Here is a 27,577-nt window from a genome sequence, read left to right on the forward strand (position 1 = left end):
ATGAACGTTCTGCTTGAATGGCCCCATATATTTATATTGCAAAGCGAGCCTTTTTCGCTTTCCATTCCTAACATTACGTGGTTATGTCGGGGGTTATGTATAGTGCATCTGTATCTCGGATATTTGTTGACCCAAATTCAGGATCGATTGGTGACTTCATAGTTATGTAAGGTATATATAATACTTCTAGTACGGGAGGATATTACTATTGCGACGCAGTGGTTGATATAACACATTGTAAAAATGAAATGCAAAATATTTAGCATTGTTATCCTGGTAGCACAAATCATCTTTGTGAAGGGTGAGTAATTAAACATCTTTATTGAATATTTTTAAATGGTATCTAAATGAGCTTTGCCGAGTTAAGGCGATGAAAAACAACTCAGTTACAAAGTTCTCATACGAGTTCATGACGAAGTGAAAGTTACCAGCACTGCTGTAGTTATATAGTATTAAATATAAAGTAATATGAACGCACCACATTTTTCTGCAGTGGGGAAGTACTACTGCTAACAATTTACACAAGCGGCTTCCGCGAGCGGGAAATATCTTATGTAAAAGAAAACAACTGCCAGAACAACAACAACGACTACCAGCAATTGTATGAAACAATGAAAGAATGTAAAATGTACATGTATAAGTCAAAAGGTGCAGAACGGTGACCCTAAAACAGGAAAACGGGGACTCATTAAGGGAAGGGGTATGAACGTTTGGACAGTATTTATTGTGGGATATTAGAGCACATCAGACATATCTAATTGCATTCTGAATACGAAGAATGTCCTTCTGATATCAAATAATTTTATTTTTGAAATTGTAATACACATTTTATGGCAAATCATTAAAAATTTATATCTTTGATATTTAACAGTACTCGAAGTAAACTTTATAAATCTGATGATATGTACTTAAAGTGTATGTAGGTGGGATGAAAAGCCGACGATCAATTGAAAATTTTGACCTTTCGTATTGAAGATATGGATTTTTTTTCCCAAAACACCAAAAAATTAGCTCTTTTGGGAAAAAATCCATATCTTCAATATGAAAGGTCAAAATTTTCAATTGATCGTCGGCTTTTCCTCCCAGCTACATACACTTTAAGAATATATCATTAAATTTTACTTCAAGGACTGTTATATATCAAAAATGTGAAAAATATCAACTTTTAATAATTTGTCATAAAATTTGTATTATACCGTGAATTTCAAAAATTTCAAAAATTATTTGATATCAGAAAGACATTCTTCGTATTCAGAATGCAATTCGATATGTCTGATGTGCTCTCATGTCCCACAAAAAATACTGTCGAAACGCCCTAAACGCTCATTCCAGATCCCTTAATCATCCCCTAATAACCATGATAACGTAATTGTCTTTAAGTTCCAGATTTTTTTGGTTCCCCCATTTTCTAGGCATAGGCTATAACACCATTTAATGTGGTGCATAGCCCAAATCCTGAAAGCACCGTCCGAACAACGTTTTATTGTATTTTCTATATCTCGGAGACCTATCGATTTATTATATGGCAGATTCTACCGATCAGTATACCAATTGTTTTTACAAAAAAAACACCAAAAAGCACCCAAATTTGCCATAATTGGTCGCTTAGGGGCAATTTTGACCCAATGCGCATTGGTCTCGACTGGACACATCCATCGATATACCGAAATCGCTGAAAAGGTACCAAAAAACTGTGGTGCATCCCCGTATACCTTCGACCAGGAAGAACCCCTCCCTCGGATTTTGAAATAAATGACACCAAAATGCAGAGCCCATAGGGTTATGTAGGGGTCAAAAATTGAAAGTATGTAATGTTTTTCTCAATACGTGTTACGGTTTAGAAGTTACAAGTTACGTGCCGCAACAGATCAAGGGTCAATTTCCAGTTGTATAGGGGTTTAAAATTAAAGTTAAAGTCTATCAAAAGGAATTCAGAAATATAATAGTTGACATCGGGTCCAAAGTCTGGTTGCCGAGTTATTGAGACAGCGATTGCATAGGGCAGTAATCTCAGTAAGATCAAATGGCAACTTATGGTGTTTGACCTTTATTATCCTACAAATGTATAGTAACAAATAACATTTTAGATAACTTTTGACCACATCACAGCTTTGACTTGTTATGGTCCGAGACTAGTTTATGAAGTCGCCTTAGAATAATTTAAATAAGATTTAATAAGCGTTTAATTATTTAAGCGACATAAATTAGGTAACAGTGTGTTTGCTGTTTTTATTACGCATTTTTTAAACAACTGTGTTAAATACATAACAATATGTCATGCTTATCTGAGGCTATTGACGGACGTGTTGATAGTACTATGCTTTATTCCATACAGTACGGTACGTGTTTGCATGTTTGTAATAGACGCCCATACTACGGGAAGTATGCATAGTAATGTACGAAAAGTAGCCTGTGTTCGGAAAAGCATCCTCAGATCGTTCATTGTCTAATTAAAGAATATAAGGGGCTGTAGCTAGCTGTGTTATAATAATTATGAGCCCAGGGCCGGGGAGGGGGTAAAATTTCTAAACGACATGCCAAAAATTGGTCCTAAAAGTATGAATGCCACTTGCTTCACTGTTTGCTCGATATGAATAAGGCGTTTGACGCTGTGAAAAGGAAAACCTTATTATATAATGAAAACTTTAGAAATATTCTGACAACGCTGAATCAAACAAATAAAATAATACTGCTGTGTTGTTAATATTGAACAAAATTTGGCGAATGTGATTAGGGTATGAAGCTATATACGTATTACTTAGCCTATATGTTTCGCCTTACCCCACGGGGCCTTACCCCCGCGCCGAGGAATGGCTAGGAATGGTCCTACGAGTAGTGCAAGTCATTTGGTTGGCTGATTATTTTGGCGTTATTGTGTAGCTCGTAGCTGGTGGATATATACAAGCTGTATCAAAATGATTGGTACCCATCAGTTTTCACTGATAATGGATGAGCATGAGGCATCAAAATTCAACATTAGATCCAACTACTTTGTTGATTTATTGTAAAGCAACTCATAAACTATACATTCTGGACATTTCAAGATTATTCACTGTTGTATTTGGAAGAGGCAGGCTTTTCGATACACATTAAAATTGATGGGTACCAATCATTTTGATACACCCTGTAGCTACTAAGACGAGGGCCAAACTCCGCCAAAGTAATGTATGTTACAATATTGTGATACATTTGTCTTGAAGGTCTTCATCACGACACAGGCAATATTATAGGCCTTACTGCCTGCACTATGACAGTGCTCCATTTGTGTAATTATGTCTTTTGGCGTGATCTTATTTACCTCCGGACTTATGTAATCATTGGGTCATTAAACACATGTAGCTCTGATAAGGCATATTATCGTAATCAATAGCTGCTGTTCACAATTGAACACGGAGCTTTATTGCAAAAACAAGTTTAATTCCATTCGAAGAGAATATTTATTACATTACAAGTTGACACTCGTTGCAATATTTTTTATTCGTATTTCTCCTGAAAACAAAACAAATTGTGTTGGTAAAATGCTGGCTCGTACGGCACTTTTCAGCGTTCGAAGCGAAATTGATTTCCAATGCAGCAGGCTGATGATGTACATTTATGAACAGTTCACGAGCAGTACATACACACGAGCTCTCGGAGAGCTCTTTTGATGTTCATTGATGTATGTGATGTGCGACCTTGTACACGAGAAATTGGGATGGTACAACAAAAGGTTAGTTCACGGGCCATGGAAATTGGTTATTTGCATAATAACTTACAAACTTATAAAATATTGTTTTGTCATGCTTAAATTCTGGTCGTGTAGAGTGATACTGATATTAAAAAAAATGTATTGCTTATTCCAAGTATTTCTCATCAAGTTGATATACATATGAATTGTAATATCATAATTTACTAATATATAATATAAGAAGCGGCCTGATTTTATCCATATGTGTATTGAGAGTGTTGACAGTCCATTCTCTCAAAGCTGGCCATTTATACGTCACTGTAGTTTCCAGGCCAAATCTGTCTCGTTCGAAGGAACTCACCGCTTGCAGTTGGTTTTTGCTGAAAATCATCATTTGAACTTATTTTCTCAAAAAAGGAGTCATTTTCATTGTCCTCATAATATTAGCTTGCCAATGATATGATGTTGTCCGAGCAATATATACCCTTTAATTATAGGAGTTCATTCACCCCTCACTACATACAAGGTTTGACACCATAATTTGACACTCAAATTGTGTAATAGCGTAAAATATAAATTCATGATTTTACCCAGGATAGTGAATTTTATTTTGGTATGAATAATAATAATATGAACACGGCAGAGTGCCGAATACGCAAAATTGTAGTTCTGAATTACTGTTCTGAGTAAATGGCGTTTGAAAATCTTGCAACATTCCATTCGTCATTCTAAAAATTGAGAAAACATGAACATTCGCGAGCACTTATTTGAAATGTATTAAATTATTATAGATGTTTCTGTTTTTCCTGTACGGTATTGCAATGAGCTGGTATTATAGTTTCAGTTGGGTAACCGATTATAAAGCAAACGCAAGGTAACAATACTGTGCGAGCCTTTGTTTACGAAATGAGACAATAGTGTGCATATTGTTAACCAGCATTCTTGAAAATGAGAAACATAATAGTTGTAGACCATAAAACGGTTTGGAAATAATTTCTTCATATTTTTTGGTGTTATCTGTCGTTTACATATCCTTCCTAAAACACCAAAGTGCGAATATTTCCAAACACCTAAATTAGCTAAAATTTAGGACATGTTACAAAACTATATTTTCTAGAATTCCAGAAGAGTACTTTAAATATTGGCCGGTTATTTTTCACACAGCGACGTTAACTAGGCAATGTCCTATACCTATAACATACACTAAAACACCAAAGTGCGAATATTTCCAAACATCTAAATTAGCTAAAAATTTAGGACATGTTACAAAACTATATTTTCTAGAATTTCAAAACAGTACTTTAAATATTGCCCGGTTATTTCTCACACAGTGACGTTAACTAGGCAATTGCCTATACTTCTAACATAAACTATTTGTAGAGGTCACGCGTCAATAGTGAGAGCACTGTGTATTGTGAATAGGAAAACGGACAGTAACTGCAGTATGAATTACTGGTTGTCCTAAGGTATTGGTAATGTCACACCGAGGAAACTAATTTTATAAATAGCAAGTGACAAAAAGTGGTTGGAAGTCTCATCCAACAATAACAGATGTGGCCATTTTACGTAGGTAAAATTTTTTTTAAAGTAAACCAAGCAGATTCTCGTGCTCTGAAAGACCATTAGATATAGCAGTAAACATTAGATGTTGGGATATGTTTTTAAAGATAAAATGCATTTATAACTGGTTATCTCATGATCTTTATGTTTCCGTTATTTTGGTTCTGAGGTTACCTACAAAATGTGGAAAAGGTATCAATATATATTTGTAGGTGACATTCCAAGTTTGAAGAAGCTATCATTTACAGAATCAAAGTTATAAGAGTGGAGGTAGTTCTTTTTGAATGACCCTCGTATAATGTGCATGTTTGCTTGGTTTGTATGGTGTGGGTTTGGGGTAGGTGTATGGTGGCAGGTGTGTGGGGGTGTAGTGGGTGATTATAGGGGCGGGGTTTGGGGGTGTTTTTGCATGTGACAGCGTGTCTTGATATATCACTGCGCTTCATCTGCACCAACTTCCAGAATTTATTTGCTAAGTTTGCATTGATGTAATGATTTGTGTAATATAACTGGTTACAGATATGCATGCATTTTAGGAAATTGTAATAACCACGATAACACCGTAATTCCTGTGTCATGGAAACTATGGTTACATTCTGGGCATCTCCTGGTAGGCCCTATTAAATAAACAACAACAAGTGAAAGCCTTACAATAAAGTTTTATAGAAACCATAAATAAAAAAGGAAGGTTTTATTTCAAACTCTAATGGTGACCCGCAGGTCAAATTGCTAGAAGTGTACATTAAACACACCTAAACAGACACAATGCAATTTGCAGGCAGCAGCTTAAGGGGGTACTACACCCCTGCTCAATTTTATGCCTATTTTTGCATTTTTCTCAAAAATTATAGCGCATTGGTGACAACTAAGATATGTATATTATAGGGGCAAGGAATACAACTACTGCACTGGAAATTTTATTTCAACACAGACAACAGTTGTGGAGTTACAGTCAAAAATGAGGGAAACCAATATTTGATCAATAAATCAATAACTACTTGCCTTGAGTTCCTGAATTTTCAGTGCAATAGTTGTAGTCCTTGCCCCTATAATATTCATAGCTTACTTGTCACCAATGCGCTATAATTTTGAGAAAATGCAAAATAGGCACAAATTGGCCAGGGTGTAGTACCCCTTAATCAGCGCCAATATTGCAACATTGAAACAAACAACTATACAAACATCCAATCCAACCCAACCACATCCCCCAGTAGGCAATGAGGATAAAGTGCCTTGCCCAAGGACACAACACGTTGGCACGAGCGGGGCTCGAACTCACAACCTATGGATTATGAGTCGGGCGCCTTATCCACTCGTGCTCCCACATAACGGGATATATTCATAGTTTTCTATATCCAGGTCGAGATGAATACGAATTCAAAGCTCTAACGCATGAATATCAATAGCAGATACAAGACCCTACACCATGCAGTAACATGCATAACACGGCCCAATCCCCCTAGTCCACCTAAAAGGACCCAGAGATAGCACTGTCATTTGTTTGTTTGTTTGTTTGTTTGTTTGTTTGTTTGTTTGTTTGTTTGTTTGTTTGTTTACCCAGGTTGGTCCGTGAGGGACACATGCTAATCCATGGGAAATCCATGGACCGTTCCAAGCTCATACTATTTAAAGCACAAGCCAAGAAACGACGGCATTGTGGTCGTACTAACGCATCTATAGGGCCTTTCTCAATGCTAGACAATTTCCCTGAATAATAATCTACAAAGGAACAATATCACTAGACCTGCATGATAATACAAGTACCATGTCTCCTATCACTAATGTCTAGTCTTATGTCTATCTACTTGCCAACTAATGGTTGTTTTGTTAAAAATAATATTGGAAAGTTGGAACAATCAATTAGCTACATATTGTAAATTGAATTTATTATCGTCAGTAAAAGTTTATGTTGTTTGTATAATAAGTCCCCTACCCATTAATATTGTCGCTGTTACACGTGGAAACTTCTGCTCACATGTCTATCTACATAACAGCTCATGTTTTCCTAACTTTAAAATAATACTAGAAAGTTAGAACAATCAATTAGATACATATTGATATCAAAATAAATTCATTATCATCATCAGTCAGTCGCGAGCACGCTCAAACGCTGCTCTGTGTGAAAGTAAATGCATAACAACCAGTGCGGGTAATGCTCCGTGACCAATTATGCATACTGATTAGCTCATGACATTCCCCTGTTTGAAGAGCTCTAATTTCTTTGTTTTAACACGAAAAATTACGAAACTTTCAAATTATCATCCCAACCCAGTGAACTTGCACGTTGCAAAAGAAGAAGCAGATCTTATTTGGATGGATAAATAGCGTGTTTTTTCGAAGTAGCAAATTTCAGTACAGAAGTCGGAAAAAACGCAGTATTAAATTCGAATTTTCGGCGGTAATTCAAATAACACATTCGTATAATTCAAAAATATGACCGATACAAAGGTTTTGAATACCAATACCTTAAAAAAACCGTACGAATTGGCGTAAATCGACCAGGAGGTAGACACTATTTTGCGAAGGTCAAATGAGGTTCGAGAACAATCAGCCCCTGCCGAATATCGGTGCAATGCGCGGTTTATTTAATTGTTAATTGGAAACGCTGTTTGGCTGTGGTAACCACCAATGGTGGACATACGAGATATTGAGTTGAAGCATTTTTAGAAACAGCTGCAAACCAGCAGAACTCAAATGACACTTTTGCTTCTTTCTTCTTTTTTCTTTATGAACAGAGTCATTATTATGTTTTTGAAGGGAAATTAACAAAATGGAGATTAACCAATAGCGAAAAAAAAACCTTGTGTAGTATAGTTTGATTTGAAGCCAGTGTCACATACTCACTTACCCTTCATATGGTTATGAAAATTCTGATTTACACTATTGTATGAACTATCCACTTCCAATGAAACCTAGATTTACTTTCAAATAGTACTAGAAAATAAGAACAATCAATTTTTCACCGAATGAAAATATTCTTTCCATTGAATAAATAAAGACATTCAACCTTGCTTTTTTCTTTCCTGTTGTTATTATTCAAGGTATCCTCTTGTATCATTTATTGATCCTTGATGTGTTTTGTGTCCTCATCCGTTGGATTCACCATTACCCACTTTTTTTTACATTCAATTTTGTTTTATATAACTCATATAAAAATTCTTTTTCTTCCACTTAATTTTATAAATCACCAGGAAAACGAAATAAATTAAATAAATATTTCAAACTGTATTTATAATCGAAGCGATACCCACACCTATAATTGGCGAGTCGAGGTGGTCACGGTGCATGCTATACGCTCGCATCTGTAAGCGTTGCTATATGGTATCCTCGCGTGAGTGCAATATGGGCAATGGACTATTGCATGGGTGCGGAGTGCAATAGACTTTTTCTAAAAATGGCAAAAATAATCAAAGTAATTGACCAATCAAATGATTAGAATATTTGTATAAGTAACTTCTTTTATTCTTAATGCAGGTATAACAGAATCAGATCTGAACCACGAGTGCCTGCGGACATGTGAATGGCCAGCCAAACCCAAAACGTGTGAATACACCTTTGTAATTGAATGGTTTTACTCTATGTCTAAGGCATGCTATGGATGCCCCTTTAATCTAACAGAATGTTCAAGTCCAGACTGCATACCTTTAAATGGTGTACCAAGACCGGTAGCCGTGGTCAATCGATTGTTTCCTGGGCCAAGTATTCAGGTATACAGATTAACAGATATCAGAGATATTTTCAAGTTTATTAACTCGTATTAACTCGTATTATAGTTTTATTGGCGGAAAATACCCAAGGCTAAAATAACCTCTTTCAAGTTCACGCAAATATGATACACAAAGTACAAATACGTTGATATACGTCTAATTCACATCAAATGGAATTATGAAAAGAATGGTATGATTGAACAATGCTGTAACATGTAAAACATAAAAAGGATAACCGTCACTGCTTTAGGATTTTAATTACTACAACAAGGTCGTGATAATCTTTATATATTGATACTCAACCAAAAGTCTAGCTCTTGCTGCTGATCAGTTTATCTCTGAAGTATTATCCAAACTTCTGTCCCATGAAGACCACTGTAGACTTTCATAATCCTTTGCATACAAAATCCTTGAATAGATGACAATTTCCAAAACGGTTCTGCTTTCACCATTTACTCACATTCTTCAGGAGCTATTATTCCTGGTGCTGTCCCACCTACATTGACAGACGTGTTGTTTACTAAACCAGACTTATTTAGCAAGTCGACGAAAGAGTATCCTCTTTTTGCACATATGCACACTTTGACGTACTCCAAATCTTCTTCGTTCTGCACATTGGTCACAAGTACCCTTCTTTGAAGGCACGTAGCTGTCATCACGTTAAACAACCCAATTTAACACTTTTATAGATCCATAGCTATTACTGTAGGATTTGGCCAACATTATTGTTATGTCTTTACTTTTTTATTATAGGTTTGTGAGAAGGATACGATTGTAGCTCATGTCATCAACAAGATGCATAATTCGGAAGGGATTACAATACATTGGCATGGTCCTCATCAGCGTGGAACACCGTATATGGACGGGACTTCAATGATAACACAGTGTCCAATTCCCAGCTTTGCATCCTTCACTTACAACTTCACAGCAGCTCCTTATGGAACACATTGGTAAGGAAATAAAAGTCACATCCAAGTTGAGTCGCCGATAGATAATATAGTGGTGCATATATCTATATCATGTGAGCTATATGTAGCCCACTAAGACTTTTACCTTTGGTAAGTCTAATTTTTGAATGAACACACAAGAACAGGGCGAAGAAAGCAAAATGACACTAATAATATTAATGGTAGGCGAGCTCTTGGTAATAAAGGTTGGGTACAAAATGTACAAAATTAAGTGCTTGTGTTGTAAAATTTCCCTCCAAAATGGATTAGAAATCACACAAATAAATCGCCAGAGAAACGTTGGTTTATAGTTCAGCTGATATTTCATTTGACCGTGGTTGCTATAAATGCAGATGATGAGAGGGTGATCTGAAAGCGTGAGGTCACCTTGTCATGCTTGCAGTGCCGCCGAGAGGCCCCCCGGGGGGGGGTAACGAACGCACGTGCCCCCTTTTTACGGGCCCCTGGGATATATTTTCTTTGCTTTTATGGGCCCATTAAGGTATTTTTACGGGCCCCAAGGGCCTCGGGCCCGGAGGTAACGCACCCCCTTAACCCCCACAAAACATAAGGCTGCACCCAACTTTCGTAGACCAGGGTGCGGTAGGATATCTCCGCCCTGATCATACTGATCGACTTTCCACCAATCACGTCAGGTTTTGATCCCAGGACCTAATTGCACCTCCAATATTAATTATATTATCTTGATTAAGACCATAATGAGATTTACGTGATATTTTCACCATAGAAGGGGACAAGTGAGAGGCTGAATGGGTATTATGCTTGCTTTAATATATTATATAAGATTCATCAAAATGATATCTTAATTTCTAGGCCGTAGAAATCGGGTTGTAATTATACGGTGACATGAAAGACTAAGTATGCCACCTACGACAGACTTCTCTGAAGAGCATCAACTATCGCCCGCGATGATAGGTATCCGATAATTATTATGCTTAGCACAATAGGACATTATTATGATGTGGTTACATACCCAACTGTGTCCTTCCAGTTGCAGACCAGATCATCTCCACTTTTTAATCCCTTTATATTTGGTTTCTGAACTAAAGAGAAACCAAAACTGGAGTTGGCACATTTTACCTGAGAAAATGTTCTGTTTTGTTATTTTCGGAAGATGACTAGGTTTACAATTTAATTATAGTCTATACATTATTGTTGCCAATTACTATAATGTTTAATTACGCTGACAAAGTCATTGGTTGGAGGAGGTGTGGACTCCACCGTGGTAGCGCTACGGGGGGGGCACGTGGCAAATGCCCCCAGTCAGAACTCTTGCCCCCTGTTGCCCCCGCCCCCCAGTAAAAACCCAAAATTACGAAAATATCCACTTTTGCAGCAATTGTGCGCAAACTTTGTTGATTTTGCACCCCTCCATCTCCTGAAATCCACCCCATGCTCCGAAAAAAATCCTGGCGCCGCCACAGGACACGAAGGTATGGACATGGAGCCATACAAACTATATGAAAAGGGTCCAGAACAATTTGATGACATGTTTGTTTTCCCTTTTATGTTGATTTACAAACTAAAATTCATGATTATTTCACCAAGGTTGATAGCAATCATATAGCAATTAAATAATTATGTAGTTTGTGTAATTTCAATTTACAAATCACTCTAGGTCTTTTTCTATAGATTGAAGATCTAATTTAAATCTGGTCAACCAAACATACCTATTCTTGACGAACGAACCGACTTTGCGACTGAAACATTCAGTCGTTAGCTGGGTTGTGATGCAGATTTTCATAATTGCTTGTAATAAGTCCGAAAGTGTCAAACGAAGAGATATGATGTACTCTTTCTGGGTTGGTGTGATTATTTGTGACTTTGAACCAATTATTGATAGTATTTTAAGCAGCAAATTAACATTAATTAAGACTTGTGTATAATTAATTAGCATGATAATAAAGAAAATGTTGATCACCCAGTATACATTTATCAGCAAGCATCGAACCCTATACAAACTATATATTTTCTGGTTCATTTTCAAGCACTGTTTGATTTTGACCTCCTCAGATTGTGAAAATGGTCCTGAAAAGGAATAGGCAAATCAAAACTATACAACCTGTTCATTAAAAAGTTAATTGGTATACCCTGTATATCTTCTCGTCCACCCTGAATATTGATTTCAAGTTTAGGTCATTCATTGTAATCTGTGTTCTTCATACCTTTACATGCCTGTTATGATAAAGATAATGAACTGAGTGCAAGATACTCGCACGCGCCGTGGAGTTATTGCATTTAGCTCGAGAAGAATACATAACGATGAATAGAAACGGGCACTAGAAGTATATTGGTACATAAACGTTATAACCATTTATCTCAAAACTGATACGAAAGTACAGAGGGTCTCAATTTAGGACACATGGCCTTATGGTAATTTATATTGATGGTAAACAGAATAATTATATCTCTAATGTCTCTCTTTCTATAGATCTTTCATTAATTATCATTAGGGCAAAATATTTTATCTGGCCGTACATTCTAATCTCTTACATAAACCCCTCAAATAAATGAGACCGCAGTTATATAACCCGTCCTACACCAAAACCGGATCTTGTTGTGGCAATTTGATTGATAGGGTCGTGTGCGTATGCAGAATCTTGCTAGCTCCAATTTGATACCAAAGTTGCTACAAAACACTCTAAATTGACGAAGATTGATACCAGTGCAGTAAATAAACGTTGGTGCATTTTCAAAAGATCATAAGTGTGATCAAGCTTGCTTGCCTGCGATGGGCCTCTGCCGACTATCCCAAGTGGCGGTGTAATGCGCGGTTTATTTAATTGTTAATTGGAAACGCTGTGTGGCTTGGTAAACACCAATGATGGACATACAAAATATTAAGCTGAAGCATTTTTACAAACAGCTGCAAACCAGCAGAACTCAAATGACACTTTTGCTTCTCTTTTTTTTCTGTTTTATATAGGTGGCATTCACACGCTGGTATGCAAAGAGCTGATGGGGTCTTTGGAGCTTTGATCTTTCGCCAAGCAGCTGAAGCGGATGCCAACAGTCATCTATATGACTATGACCTTCCAGAACACGTTGCGCTGGTTCATGATTGGCTAGATGAAATGACAATGGTCAAATTTGCTGCACATCACTTTGACAATGGAAGCAATAAACCAGAATCTATTCTAATCAATGGCAAAGGCAAACGAGAGCAAGTTGTGGATGAGAATGGAAATATAGCTTACACTGCGCGGGAAGTTTTCAAAATTGGTGCTGGATCCCGGTATCGTTTTCGATTCATCAATAATGCAATTACCAACTGTGCTTTAAGAGTATCTGTAGATTCACATAAGCTTACGGTGATTGCAAGCGATGGGGCATCGTTAGAGCCTTACGAAACAGATATATTTGTGATTTATGGAGGGGAAAGATTTGATTTTGTTTTAAATGCTGACCAGGATGTAGGAAACTATTGGATGCGTGTTAAGGTGAGTAAGGAGACCCAGTGGCGTGGCCAAGGTGCTTTTCCCTTAACCCCCCCCCCCCCAGCCGTACCCTGGGTGTAGCTACATGTACTAGCTCATGGAAAACACTCCCATATTCTGCTATTTGCTGTTACTGATTATTCTGAAGTAGACTTGAGACGGAATGTTTCGTTTTACTAACATTACCATTATCAATCTTAATTATTGCCAAGTATCATCATCACATTCACAAGGATGATAATTGGAAATAATTCTAGCTCATTAATTCCACTTAGATTAGTTAGCTGTTGTGAATTTATGGAATCGTGGTAGCATAATGACCTCTGGCGAAAATTGTTGGGATGGACAAAGAATTCAAATATCACAGTTACTTTTGCAAGTCTTGTAGTTTTTGAGTTATGTTGTAAAGAGTGTCGAAACATTTTCATTAATCCCCTAATTTATACAATTATTATAGGACAACAAAAAAAACAAGACATAAGTATGACTTTAAAGGATGTCTCCGGCAATCACCACATTATGCCTTATATGTTATTGGGCCGATGAGCTTCCTAGTTTTCATCAATGACCTACCTAGCTGTGTGAGTGCTGGTACAAAGACCAGACTCTTTGCCGATGACGCATTCATCTATCGAGAGATCAACTCTGTAGAAGACCAGATCATCCTTCAAACAGATCTTGATGCAATATCTCGTTGGAGTCAAGACTGGCAGATGACTTTTAATACCGATAAATGTTTCAAAATGAACTTCACAACCAAGAAAACCATCAAAACCTCTCCATACACATTGTGCCAAAAAACTCTTAAGACAACACATTCTCATCCGTACCTTGGTCTGAAGTTTTGTGACAATCTACGTTAGAATGAGCAAATAGCTGTAAGAAGATCCAGGGTGTCATCAGAAGGAACTTCAAAGCTTGTCCTACATACATCAAGTCTCGCCTATATTTGTCACTCATTCAACCCAGTTGACTTATGGGTCGGTGAAGAGAGTTGGTGAAGAGAGACACCAGCTAGACATGATACAGAGGTCAGCTGCTAGGTTGACCAACGCAATATAAAATTCAGAGTTTTGGTCAGATTTTGAGTTCAAGACGCACGGCCTTTTCTCAAGACGCAAACTAACGACTATCATATCTGTTCAACGCGTATTTTCAAGTGTATGAGACCACATCTGATTTCTTGAGACGAAATCATTTACGGGAGATATTTATCATTTTCTACCTCGGTATCCGAAGATTTTCGTCTGATATCAAAATCGTGCATAGCAATTCACGTGTATCGATCCCGGGTATTTATTTTAGTATCTCTGCTGCACCAAATAATTATTAGCCAGGCGATGTCGGTGTGTGATGCCTTATTTGCCGATTTAGCCTGAGTGTACAGAATTACTTACACACAATCTCGTCGACATAGACTAGCAGGACCACCTCACCCGACCAACACGAATGACCAGACGACACCACCCATCTTCATACATGCAAATTAGAGTCAACTCAGCAACCTACGCAAACAGCTTTTTTCCATGGACAATTCCACACTACCCCACGACATATTAGACATTCCAGACTACGGAAACTTCAAGACCGCCATTAGCATGATTAGGGACTACCTCAATTAAATTTCGCCAAATCCAGTCTTAGGTCATTGGTTTGTACCAACTCTGATGTGATGCGGGTACCTGTTTATTCAGAGGATAATGTCCAGATCCAGATGTTCGAAAAATAATTATCAAGCACAAATCACATGGTTTCATATAAATAAAAAAAAACTCATATTGACCATAAAAACGAATAAACACTGCCGGCTCTCAACACGCGATATTCAAAATTCCCGCGCCGAAATTATTATCAGCCTTCATTGTATTACTATTGTATTACTGGGACGTCGTTGCACTCGACAATTTCGGCGCCCGGGAATTTTGAATATCGCGTGTTCACAGACGGCTGATAAATTCGTTTTTATGGTCAATATGAGTTTGTTTAAAATAATACCACATGATTCGGGCTTGATAATTAATTTTCTAGCATAATTATAAGGAATAATGTTGTGATTGCCGAAGACATCCTTTAAAGTCATACTTATGTCTTGTTCTGTTGTCCTATAGAAACACACTGAATTTGGTTGAATCCCATAGGTTTAAATTGGGACATGTGTAAACATTACAATTATGCTAAAAATTAGGTTTGAAAGAAAAAAGGTCAAAAAACATTTTAAAAGATCGTACATTAATATGGCTAGCTAAATATTGATGGAGATACAAACGGTATAAAGAAAGAACCCGAGAAAAGAGTAAAAAGAAGTTAAACCTGCTCCATAACATGATACAATACATTATCAAGAAAACCATGATAATCATATCATACATTTCTTTCATTTTCCTACAATTTCTGCAGGGTTTGGCTGACTGTAGATTTCAACAAGAATTAGCGATTGTGCGTTATGAGGGCGCACCATTAGAAGACCCACAAGAATCAGAGATCCTAGTACCAGAGGGCGTCGTTCTAAACCCATTGAATGAAGCAGCGTCAGACACGGCAATCCCAATCGTTAATCTTAATGCCACAGGTAGGCCTCATCCTTTTTGCTACCGCCACGCCGGCCGCGGTGGTGAATTATAGGGGGGGGGGGTTAAAGATGTTTTGGCAGGCCAAATATTTTTACAGGGGCATGCGATTTTTAGGTACAGCATCGTTTCGATATTACGCCCTAAAAAGGTATAGTAATAGGAAAGGTTCAAATGTACAACATTTTCTGCTCGATGCGCTCGCACCATATGATTAGACAATGTCAGGTTTTATTGAGGTTCCCCAAAATCTGGTATATGCAAAGGTTGGGCAAAAAAAAGAGTGTAGACTAAGTTTATATAGTTTGCTGGTCATGCTCACGGTATTTTATTGATATTTTACCGATTGAGTAACTTGTACATTATTATTATATTTTAGTATATTAAGGTGTGTATATGAGTTTTTTCATGCTTATTTTTCATGTACGAGTATACTATTTTGTTCAGCATGTAGGACCTAGTTGATTTTGTATTAGTGTATGTGCCACATAAGACTATGTGTGCAGCGCCTTGAGGGGTGGTGCAATAATTATGTGTACCCCGGGGGGGTGAATTCTCAAAATGGTCTGCCAAAAATCGCTTGTCCCCCCTTTGGCCGTGCCAAAAACCTTTGCCCCCCCCTTTCGACGTGCCAAAAACCTTTGCCCCCCCTTACACATGCAAGATTTTGGGGAACCCGAATTGAAAACCTTAAATTGTCTTAACATATAATGCGAAGAATATTTGAACGTGTTCGTAACGTTTTCCTACGCCTTTTTAGGGCGTAATATAGAAACGGTGCCCAAAATATCTGTGCCCCCCCTTTCGACCTGTCAAAATCGCTTGACCCCCCCCTTTCGACCTGCTAAAAATGCTTGCCCCCCTTTGGCGTGCCAAAAATCTTTGCCCCCCCGCCCCTATAATTCAGCCCCAGGGGGTACACATAATTATTGCACCACCCTGAGGCTGTTTTTACATCGTAGGGCGCTCTATAAATCTCATGTATTATTATTATTATTATTATTATTATTATTATTATTATTATTATTATTATTATTATTATTATTATTATTGTTATTATTATTATTATTATTATTATGTTCTTCAGGAATGCGAGTCGATTCGGACTATTGTCATTGGGCTATCAGGAAAGGAAGGTTTTTATTTCAAACTCTAATGGTGACCCGCAGGTCAAATTGCTTGAATTGTACATTAAACACACCTAAACAGACACAATGCAATTTGCAGGCAGCAGCTTAATCAGCGCCAATATTGCAACATTGAAACAAACAACTATACAAACATCCAATCCAACCCAACCCCATCCCCCAGTAGGCAATGAGGATAAAGTGCCTTGCCCAAGGACACAACACGCAAGTTGGCACGAGCGGGGCTCGAACTCGCAACCTATGGATTATGAGTCGGGCGCCTTATCCACTTGGCCACACGTGCTCTCCCTCGGCCACACGTGCTCTTTAGAGAGTGTGTAAATACAAGCTTTGTCCGACATTCACCAATAGAATAATCAATTTTGCCTGGATGTTGCCTCATACAGCTGAATTAATTACATCGCTGAGCTTCAGCGATTAGTTTTTAGCCGGGGTTTTTAGCCAATGAGATTCCAATACCAATCGCTTACCGCGCGCGGAGTTATTTTGTGACCCTCGGCAGCTGGCGGAGCATTTACAGACCGGTTCGTTTCACTGCCTATACAAAATAATTATTTACCTGGTGTAGACGATGTGCCACGCTCTTTTTAATGATACTAATTCATTCAATCAATCAATTTTATTTAAACCATTGATATACAATAAGGATATAATACAATAATATAATGGAAAAACAACTATTTTTATGAAAAACGTCAATGAGATGGAAGAGGACATTGCTAAACGCAGAGCGTGAGGTGCAGTGCACCAAAAATATAGAACTACTGTGGCTCAAGAGCCACGAATATCAGGCGGTGAATGCTGACCTCATTTGTCCTTTAAACCCATGGGAAGACCTGAGCGCAAGAAGACTGTAAGTCCACTTTTGACGAAATTGAGTTACAGGTAGTTTTGAAGTTATTGGATGTAGACAAACATTTTGACAATTTTTTTTGACATTTGACCCCTCCCCATAGGGGTCACATGAAGGGTCAAGAGGGGTCAAAAATGAAAAAAATTTCCAATGTCGTCAAGAGACATGTCAAATTACTCGTCTCATCACAACGATTACAAAAATATATAATTTATCATACATTTTGAGCTCGGTTAATGAGTTAGAGGGTCCACTTCCGGTTAAAGGTCAACTGAGATCAAATTTTAAAACAACCTTCAAATTCAACAAACAAGGTGTCAAATTGCTCGTCTTTGCACATAGATTACCAATATGGTTAAATATTTCCAACATCTTCATTCAGTTTGGAGTTTGTTTCAATCCGAGCGCAAGAAGAACGCAAGTCCAAAAATGATAAATCGATCAATATCGATCAATATTACAGATATTTACTTGGTTGATATACAAAATGATTCTTCTTGCCTATACCCATGTACCTGAGAAGTGTCAATATTATGGCTTTTTTGGTTTCCAAATTATCTTATTTTAAAAATATTAAATGATTATATCTCAAAATGCCATGAACTTACGGTCTTCTTACGCTCAGGTCTTCATGTTGACATTTTCATGTTCCCCTCATATCAAGGAGCTTTGCACCAAGTTTAAGCCCAATTGGGCATATTGTAACATGTGACCTCATTTGACCTTTGATCCTGGATAACCTCAGGTTCACGTTTTCATACTCCCCTCTTATCAAGTATAATTTGCACTAAGTTTAAGCCCATTACTGTCCATTTTAACATTTGACCTCATTTAACCGGTGACCTCAGGTTGACTTTTTCATGATCACCTCATATCAAGGATTTTTTGAACCAAGTTTAAGCACAGTATAACATTCTACCTCATTTGACCTTTGACCTTTGCGCCAAGTTTAAGCCCAATCTGGCAAAGTTATTATGTGACCTCATTTGACCTTTGACCTCGGGTTGATCCCCAAGGTACAATTTATATTAAGCGACAGGGGGAAAGGGGGCACGTACCCTGGGCGCCACCCTTGGGGGCGCCGAATCGACCAATTCAGCATCGATTCTGCGCCCCCTCTAAGCGATGAAAGTCAAAATTTTCGTCAAAATCATTTGAAAGATCATTCTAAACCGATTCAATTTCATTATAACCAAAATTAATTAGTGGGAGGTCCTATTTGTCTAAATTTTCTCTCGTGTCCGCGCGCAATTGTTTCAATTTTTGTTGGGGGGACCCATTATGTATCCTTAGCCTTGGGCGCACAACCCCAAGCTGCGCCACTGGTCAACTTTTATGATGTATTACTTTGTTATCCATAGACCCTGATGATGAAACTTCGAAAGAGAAGGCAGATCTTATTTACTACATCGGCATGGACTTCAACAAAGTCAACAACTATCATTTTCACGATCCAGAACACTATCCTATCGAAGAAATCGACAGATCACATCATTTATACTCACCGCAGCTCAACCACGTCAGCTTCACCTTCAATTCACGCCCACCTCTTACGCAATCCAAGGAACTAAGTGATGACGATTTTTGCACACCAGATACGATTAAGAATTACCCAAAGAATTGCTCTGCAGAATATTGTGAATGCACTCATATTGTTGAAGCAAAATTGGGCCAGGTAATTTATATCATTTTATGTTTCTTTGGTATTTTGTTATCATAAATTATAGAAAAACCAAAATCGGGTTCAAAATAAATATCGAATGCTGTTTTATGGGCTGCAAGCAAAAGATAAATTTGGAACTATTTCCATTTAAAAACAAATATTTTGCTAGCTAATACAACTTCTGTTCTTGCTTGAAATCCATGGACAAATTTCGCTACCCTCACTATGTCAACCCTCTAAATAATAATGTCAATGATGTCATTAATTCGTTGACAATGAATGGGTCACCTATCTTTCACTAGGCAAGAGGAAGCTCATTTGAACATTTCTTTTCAGAGCCACCGAACATTTCAGTGTATATTGTGGTCATTTCACTTGAAGGGCTCTCATCAGAGCCGCCGAATCTTCGGTACTATACTATTTCAAACGACTCTTTCCAGAGCCACCACTTTTTAAGGGCATTCTACGTGGAATAGTTAGCAACTAGAATGATGAAGCCAGAGCGTAATAACGAAAGCTTGACAGTTTTATATACTTACCTGAGTGAATCCTTTGAAAATCTGTTTCAGGTTGTTGAATTCGTTGTGGTAGACGAAGGAGTTACTTTTGACGCGAGTCATCCAATGCATTTACATGGGCAATCTTTTAGGATTGTAGCTTTAGAGAAAATCAACACATCGACTTCAGTTGAACAAGTGATGGCAATGGACAAAGCAGGTACAGTATAAATAATAACAAGTAAAGCCAATTACTTATTTAATTGTTGACGTGTTTCTTTTAAGGGATCTAGAATGAGCGTTTATGGCGTTTCGACAGTATTTTTTGTGGCACATGAGAGCACTTCAGACGTATCGAATTGCATTCTGAATACGAAGCATGTCTTTCTGATATCAAATAATTTTCATTTTTTGAAATTCACGATATAATACAAATTTTATGACAAATTATTAAAATTTGTTATTTTTTGATATATAACAGTCCTCGAAATAATTTGTATAAATCTAATGATATATTCTTAAAGTGTATGTAGCTGAGAGGAGAAGCCGACGATCAATTGAAAATTTTGACCTTTTATATTGAAGATATGGATTTTTTTTCCCCAAAGAGACCTATTTTTTGTGTGTGTTTTGGGAAAAAAATCCATATCTTCAATACGAAAGGTCAAAATTTTCAATTGATCGTCGGCTTTTCATCCCACCTACATACACTTTAAGTATAAATCATCAGATTTATAAAGTTTACTTCAAGTTCTGTTAAATATCAAAAATATCAATTTTAATGATTTGCCATAAAATGTGTATTACATTGCGAATTTCAAAAATCAAAATTATTTGATATCAGAAGGACATTCTTCGTATTCAGAATGCAATTCGATATGTCTGATGTGCTCTAATGTCCCACAATAAATACTGCCCAAACGTTCATACCCCTTCCCTTAAGGGTTCATAACTTTTTAGAAATTGGCTTTACCGGACTAAAACGTGCCGATTATAGTTGCCGTTTACTTTTAGCCAGTAAAAAAAATGCTCAAATCCTTGGGATTGACATATAATTTAAGTTAATAATCACTAAGGTGACATGCTGCCTTACTGCTGATTTTTACAATCCAACAGTTCAGGGAACTTCAACAACTTATTGATGCAACTCAGCATTCTTACAGTTAATGATGATAGTTGACCATGTAATGATTTATTGTCGTATTTTATCACAATGATCAACAAAATGATAACATTCAACCATTTCAAAAATATTTCATGTATTGATAAGTGTCTTATTTTATCGAAATAGATCGACTTTGATTTTATGATGTCTCTTTGATTTGAAGGCATGATAAGACGAAAGCTGCACTCAGCTGTTCTGAAGGACACAGTGATCATTCCTGATGGAGGTTTTACAGCAATACGTTTCCTCGCAGATAATCCAGGCTGGTGGTTCTTTCACTGTCACTTGGAATTTCACGTTGCGGTAAGCTCTAAAACATGTGCTTAAAGCGCCTTTAACCGTCTTGTCCAAATTCCGACTCGCAGTGTCATCGCCCCGATATCTTCATGGCAGAAATCGCCATGGTAGGGTGAATCCACCGCCACGCATGACCATTTTGTTCCGACCTGTTTAATAGTTTTGAAAGGCATAATGGGCCGAAGGACATCTGACTAAGGCTACTGACAATTGCAAGGTGACTGACTTCGCTGTGTGTGTGTTATAGCATGGCCGCCATAGGTCACTGCTTTTAGACTACATCTACGATTGACCTATACACTGCGCTATATAGTAGTGCTCGGTGTTCGGCACATATAAAATCTGAATTGTCAATTTTTGAGTTCAAGACGCAAGCTTCTATCTCAATACGTGAGCTAACGACTATCATATCTGTTCAACACGTATGTTCAAGTGCAAGGAACCACATCTGGTTTCTTTATACGAAATCATTTACGGGAGATATTCATCATTTTCTACCCAGTATCCAAAGATTTTCGTCTGAATATTAAAATCGTGCATACGACATTCACGTGTATCGATCCCGGGTATTGATTTTAGTATCTCTGTGTACCAAGTAATTATTAACCAGGCGATGTCGGTGTAACTGTATATTGAAATGAACTTGCTCAGTTAGCTCAACCTAAACGGACTTGGATGGAGCTGTATTCTGCGAAACAGTGGATAATAATAAGCTGCATTGCATGCTTCTTCTCGCTGCCATGTTCTGTCCCGCCCCTTGGCTTCACCACTGCTGCCACTGCATGCTGCATCATTGCTGCATCATTATAGTTTTCATTTAATATCATCGTTTTACCACAGAATCGGAGTCTGCTTTGTATATGGTAGTAGCTTCTGTTCGGGGTTCTGGTATTCATAAATAAACGTCCTAGCGTTAATATACCGTAATGCACTATAATTGGAAAAATCAACACTTCATTCTTTGATGGAAGTAAGGAATTTGTGATAGCTTATTGTTTCTCCACTAAAATTATTTCATTTCACTTTATAAATCTTTTCAGATCGGCATGTCTTTGATCATTCACGTTGGTGGTGATGAAGATCTTCCTCCTATACCAGATAATTTTCCTAGATGTGGTCCTTGGCCTGCAAAATATAGCGAAGCACCTTGTCCTGGCGGTGCAGTATCGTCTTTCAACATTTCCACTTCAACAATATCAGGAATATTGGTTGTCGTGTATGCTATAGTCTTCAGTGATCTGATACCTAACTAACACGTATATTATATATACCAACTAATAATGTGGGGTTTTTTTAAAGCATCTTGGAATTTTAGCATTTTTTCATCATTAATGGAATTGTTCCAGAAATTGTCAAACTTGGGTATGAATCCAAATTTGCGCCCCTGGCCTAAAATGGTTAAGGGTGTCCAGTTCTATGGTTCTTATAGCTGGGAGTACTATACAATGTACCTGATATTTTCTTGTTTTTGTTCTAACATACATATCTATAACCAAAGATTTTGGGATCTTTGGTCCAACTCAGTTCATTTACAAATCATGTGTTGGTGACAAGTGTACATATTTTATGGAGCTATGCTATTTACAGAACTGAAATTTTAACATGTTGAGTCACATATTTTTAACGTCCCTAGTATATTCCGCTCTTTTGTAACACAATTAATATGTACATATTACATCTGGGTGACTACAGCAGCTGACGGTTAATTTAAGCAACAAATAAAATCTTTATTATTCAACTGTAGACAATACATATTCGTTCAGAGCAGGCTCAGAGCGAATACCGCATCATAGCTAAACCATGGGGCTTCATCGGCAGTACACGTTTCAGATTTTTCCTCTTTCATGTGACACTACCCGGGGGTCACACTTTCATTTGGTTATCGATATATTTAATGTATACTAGTTCACCCGGTAGCTGTGAGAGTAACTGTAAAGTGTGCTGAGGCTTGTGGATCAACGTCTAGGCGTTGTACCTGTGCGTAGCGCACTATAAATCACTGCGCTTTTTTTAAAAACTGATAGCGATGCTATTTGACCTCAATTTTATTTCGCGCATATATTTCCCTCGTATCAAGGATTCCACCCATCAAGTTTGAGCCCGATTGGACAAAGTTTGAAATTTGAACCCACCGTGATGACCTTTGACCTCGGTTAACCTCAATTTTATTTTGGGCATATATTCCCCTCATATCAAGGATTCCACCCACCAAGTTTGAGCCCGTTTGAAATTTTATCCTTCCGTAATGACTTTTGACCTCTGTTGACCTCAATTTAATTTCGCCCATATTTTTCCCTCGTATCAAGGATTCTACCCACCAACTTTGAGCCCGATCGGACAAAGTTTGAAATTTGACCCCCTCCGTAATGACCTTTGACCTTGGTTGACCTCGATTTTATTTCGCGCATATAGTCCCCTCGTACCAAGGATTCCACCCACCAAGTTTGGGCCCGATCGGACGAAGTTTGAAATTTTGATCTTTGATCTTGACCTCCGATGACCTTCAAAACCACCCGGTCAACATGCTTTTCCCGATACCTATCCATAACCGAAATATCGGATCGATGCGTCGAAGCGTGGCGAAACGCACAGCCGGACAGACAGACACACACAGACACACCGCCTTCGCTAATTAATTTAGTAGTACTCGTTCACCTGTAGCTGTGAGAGTAACTGATAGCGATGATATTTGACCCCTGATGACCCCTTTTGACCTTTTGACATGTTCCCGTCACATCGAGGATTCTTTCTACCACTTTTAAGCCCAATTGGGCATACTGACCCCATATGACCTTCGCCCTCGAGTGACCTCGGTTTGATTTTATTCATTCTCCCATGCCCCGAAATATCGGATCGATGCGTCGATAATTTTAGTATACTAGATAGAAAAGACCTAAAATATGAATATTGATCCCGGTCTTATGAGGAGTGCCACACTGTATTATGGGGAAATATTTTTTATTATATTCTTTACTTTTTTCTTTCATTTGACACTACTCGGGGTCACACCTTCTTGGCATTTCGAGATATGAAAAGGATCCACAATGTGTATTACAAGCAGGATGCACTCATCATTTGCACAGCAGTATACGAACACGAAATAATGACAAATTTCTAAAAGTGTTGTTAGCATAAAATAAAATAATGCAGTAGCCGAGTAGGAGGGTTTTTCAAACTAGTTCACTAGCTGTGAGAGTAACTGATAGCGATGCTATTTGACCCCTGGTGACCCCTTTTGACTTTTTGACATGTTCCCGTCATATCGAGGATTCTTTTTACCACTTTTAAGCCAATTGGGCATACTGACCCCATATGACCTTCGCCCTCGAATGACCTCCGTCGCAGCACGGCGAAACACATAGCCGGACAGACAGACAGACACACACACACACACACACACCCACACACCCCGCTGGTTATTTTAGTATAGTAGATATGTTTTGTGTAAAGACTGTAGTATCCGATGAATAAAGGAATATATAAATATTAACAGTACATCATAAAAAATTTTACCTAATCGCGTTACAATTAATCTGATTTAGAAGGCAGAGTATTTATTTTATTTTATTTAGGCCTACGCCAAAGGCTTTTTAAATTTAGTGAAAATGAAGACTGAAAAGATGGTTAATGTCTAAATTCAAATTCCCTAAGACATTATAAAAAGTGAAGGACACAGACGGTACCTGCTTCCAGTAATTACCTTATAAAACTTAAACCGTGCTCAATTAAATTAGGACTTCTTCTGCTGAGAAATTCTTAATTATAAACTAACACTATAGTGAAACTTTATTTTGTTTTCTAGAAGAAGTATTTATACATAACCAAAGTCATACTACTTTTTGGTTAATAATATTCAAAACTGTGAATATCAAACCAAAAAGATTATACCAATCATATCGGCCTTTTTGTTTTGTTGGCTCTGAAAGAGCCGTTCATTCTGCGGTTCGGAAACCTTTTCTGTCTCTTTTATAGAAACTTGGTGGCTCTGAAAAGAGCCTTTTAGTTTATGGTTTTAAAAAATCCATTTTAACCTTATTTATAATTAAGACAGAGACGGTGCAGAACACTTTTTGCCCTTTAATATAAAGTGTAGTTAATGAGGTATCTTTTAAAGTAGTTTGTGCTCAAGTACTACATGGCTTATTAATTCCAGAGCTGTAAATTGGAACTGTCCCACTAACCCCATTTTACACGCATGTGGGGTAAGTGGGACACATGCTGGGGTAGGGGTAAATTGGACACATATATTCATGATATTTATGACATTAAAATAACCTATTTTAAAGCAATGTATATTTACAGTGGAGCATTTGGGCATTATTAACATAATTATACCATAAATGATAAATATTATAATATTATTATGTTTATTATATTCATCTGTGTACATTTTGTTTTTTGGATTTTTATGGTTTTTGTAACCAGTGAGTGTACTTCGGGTATATTTGTAAATGCGCTTTTATAAATACGCACGTGACATCTACAAGTCGTCATACCTTATTCAACGATGTAAGGTACCCAGATATGCACAAACTCCACGTGCAAAAGTATAGGCGAAAATGACAGGTCGCAAGGAAAATTGTCACAGCAAAATAGTGACATTTAGTGCAAAGGGTAAAATAATTTAACCCGAAAGATGAACTCTTTATTTGCGTTTTCCATTATGGAAAAAAATTTTAACGACGGAAAAGCTAGATAATTATAGCTGATATAAAAAATATATAATTTTATTGTTTTGTGCTAAATGGGCGTGCCAATTGGCCATATAGATGACGTAATGGGATTCTTACGGGCATTAAGGTCAGAACTGTGTAGCTGCCGATGGTGTTATTTGATAATTTTTGCACATGAGGACAGGGAATTTAGGGGCTGTCATCTTTTCGGAAGGAGTGGGTTATGCATTTATTTATTTGGGGGTCACGAAAAAAATACCCCCCTCTGTAGTGCCGCCACTGAACATAACCATAACCTAATTTTAACGTAATTTGACGAAACTATAACTTTAACCCTTTTCGGAATAATGATCCTCTCGGACTAATAGGCTAGCTGTCTCCGCCCCGATCCCTGAACCCTAACTTACTCATTCGCTCGCTCACATTCAATTAAGTAACAAAATATACAAAAACAAATTCAAAACAATGTGTTTTTAAGAACCTTTTGGTGTCGCCGCATGCTAAATCGGTAATCTGTACACACTTTGACGTACAACTTTAGAGTATAAACACGTGGATGACTGTACATGATCTAATCCATCCCGGCTGGAAGATGTTGAGGAAGATGTAGCCTATACTATAGACAAATCCAATATTTCACGCATTCCCACACCTCAATGGCAGCCACATCGAAAATAGCCATAGCTTATTCGGTTTTCTAAACCATGTTTTTCAATGTAGATCGACATGCTCGATTTCTCTCCTCGTGAATATTGCATTGCAAAATTTAAACATTTCTTTTGTATACTTAGATCAGGTAACTTCAAACTAAATGATTTCTTCTTCACACCATTAAATAAGAAACTGAAATGTGATGCCATCAAACTAAATCAGTCGGAACTCGGAAATATTAAATTGTCAGTTTCTTTTAGGATAGCAAAAGGCATTTACAAAGCTGGATTTTGCAGAAAGCTCCATTGAAATTGAACAGCCGGTTCCAAAGATATGAGCAACGAGTTTCCAAAACAAGGGAAAACAAAAGGAAATATTTCCTTTGTTTGGCTATATCTCAAAATCAATATTTCCGAGTTCCGACTGATTTTGCTTGATCGGATCACAAATGAAAACCGAATCTCCTTGATACAACTTTTAAGTTTTTAACAAAAGGTAGAAACAAAGATATCAATATATTGTGAGTCAAGAGGTTAGGCAGGATAATAGGAAACCACGTGACCAAAACCAAAACTAAAAAAACTCAATATTTGAAATGAGGTACTAATAATAATAAGATTAATAGTTTTTTTTTATTGTCCCCTCAACAATATAGGATTTTTATTCTGTTTAGTCATTACTAACAATAGGGTAGTTATCATTGATTAGGAACAAATAAAAATGT

At 37.4% G+C, this 27,577-nt stretch overlaps 1 protein-coding gene across 1 annotated transcript; it reads left to right on the forward strand.

Moving 5' to 3' along the window:
• Positions 1-192: 192 nt before the first annotated feature.
• LOC140155861 (uncharacterized) lies at positions 193-27,577 on the forward strand. Its single transcript, XM_072178853.1, has 9 exons — positions 193-301; positions 8,702-8,934; positions 9,688-9,884; positions 12,829-13,342; positions 15,737-15,908; positions 19,269-19,582; positions 20,140-20,287; positions 21,396-21,535; positions 22,570-27,577. The coding sequence occupies exons 1-9, from the start codon at positions 244-246 to the stop codon at positions 22,780-22,782; spliced, it is 1,989 nt and encodes a 662-aa protein (XP_072034954.1). The 5' UTR covers positions 193-243; the 3' UTR covers positions 22,783-27,577.

The sequence above is a fragment of the Amphiura filiformis genome, chromosome 6 (assembly GCF_039555335.1).
Source record: "Amphiura filiformis chromosome 6, Afil_fr2py, whole genome shotgun sequence".
Taxonomy (NCBI): domain Eukaryota; kingdom Metazoa; phylum Echinodermata; class Ophiuroidea; order Amphilepidida; family Amphiuridae; genus Amphiura; species Amphiura filiformis.

What these genes read in the sequence shown, in the direction of transcription:
- LOC140155861 (XM_072178853.1), top strand. Translation starts at nt 244, where the DNA reads ATGAAATGCAAAATATTTAGCATTGTTATCCTGGTAGCACAAATCATC. An exon ending in TTCCTGGGCCAAGTATTCAG is followed by an intron (nt 8,935 to 9,687) that starts GTATACAGATTA and finishes TTTTTATTATAG; the next exon opens with GTTTGTGAGAAGGATACGAT. An exon ending in TTGAAGCAAAATTGGGCCAG is followed by an intron (nt 19,583 to 20,139) that starts GTAATTTATATC and finishes AATCTGTTTCAG; the next exon opens with GTTGTTGAATTCGTTGTGGT.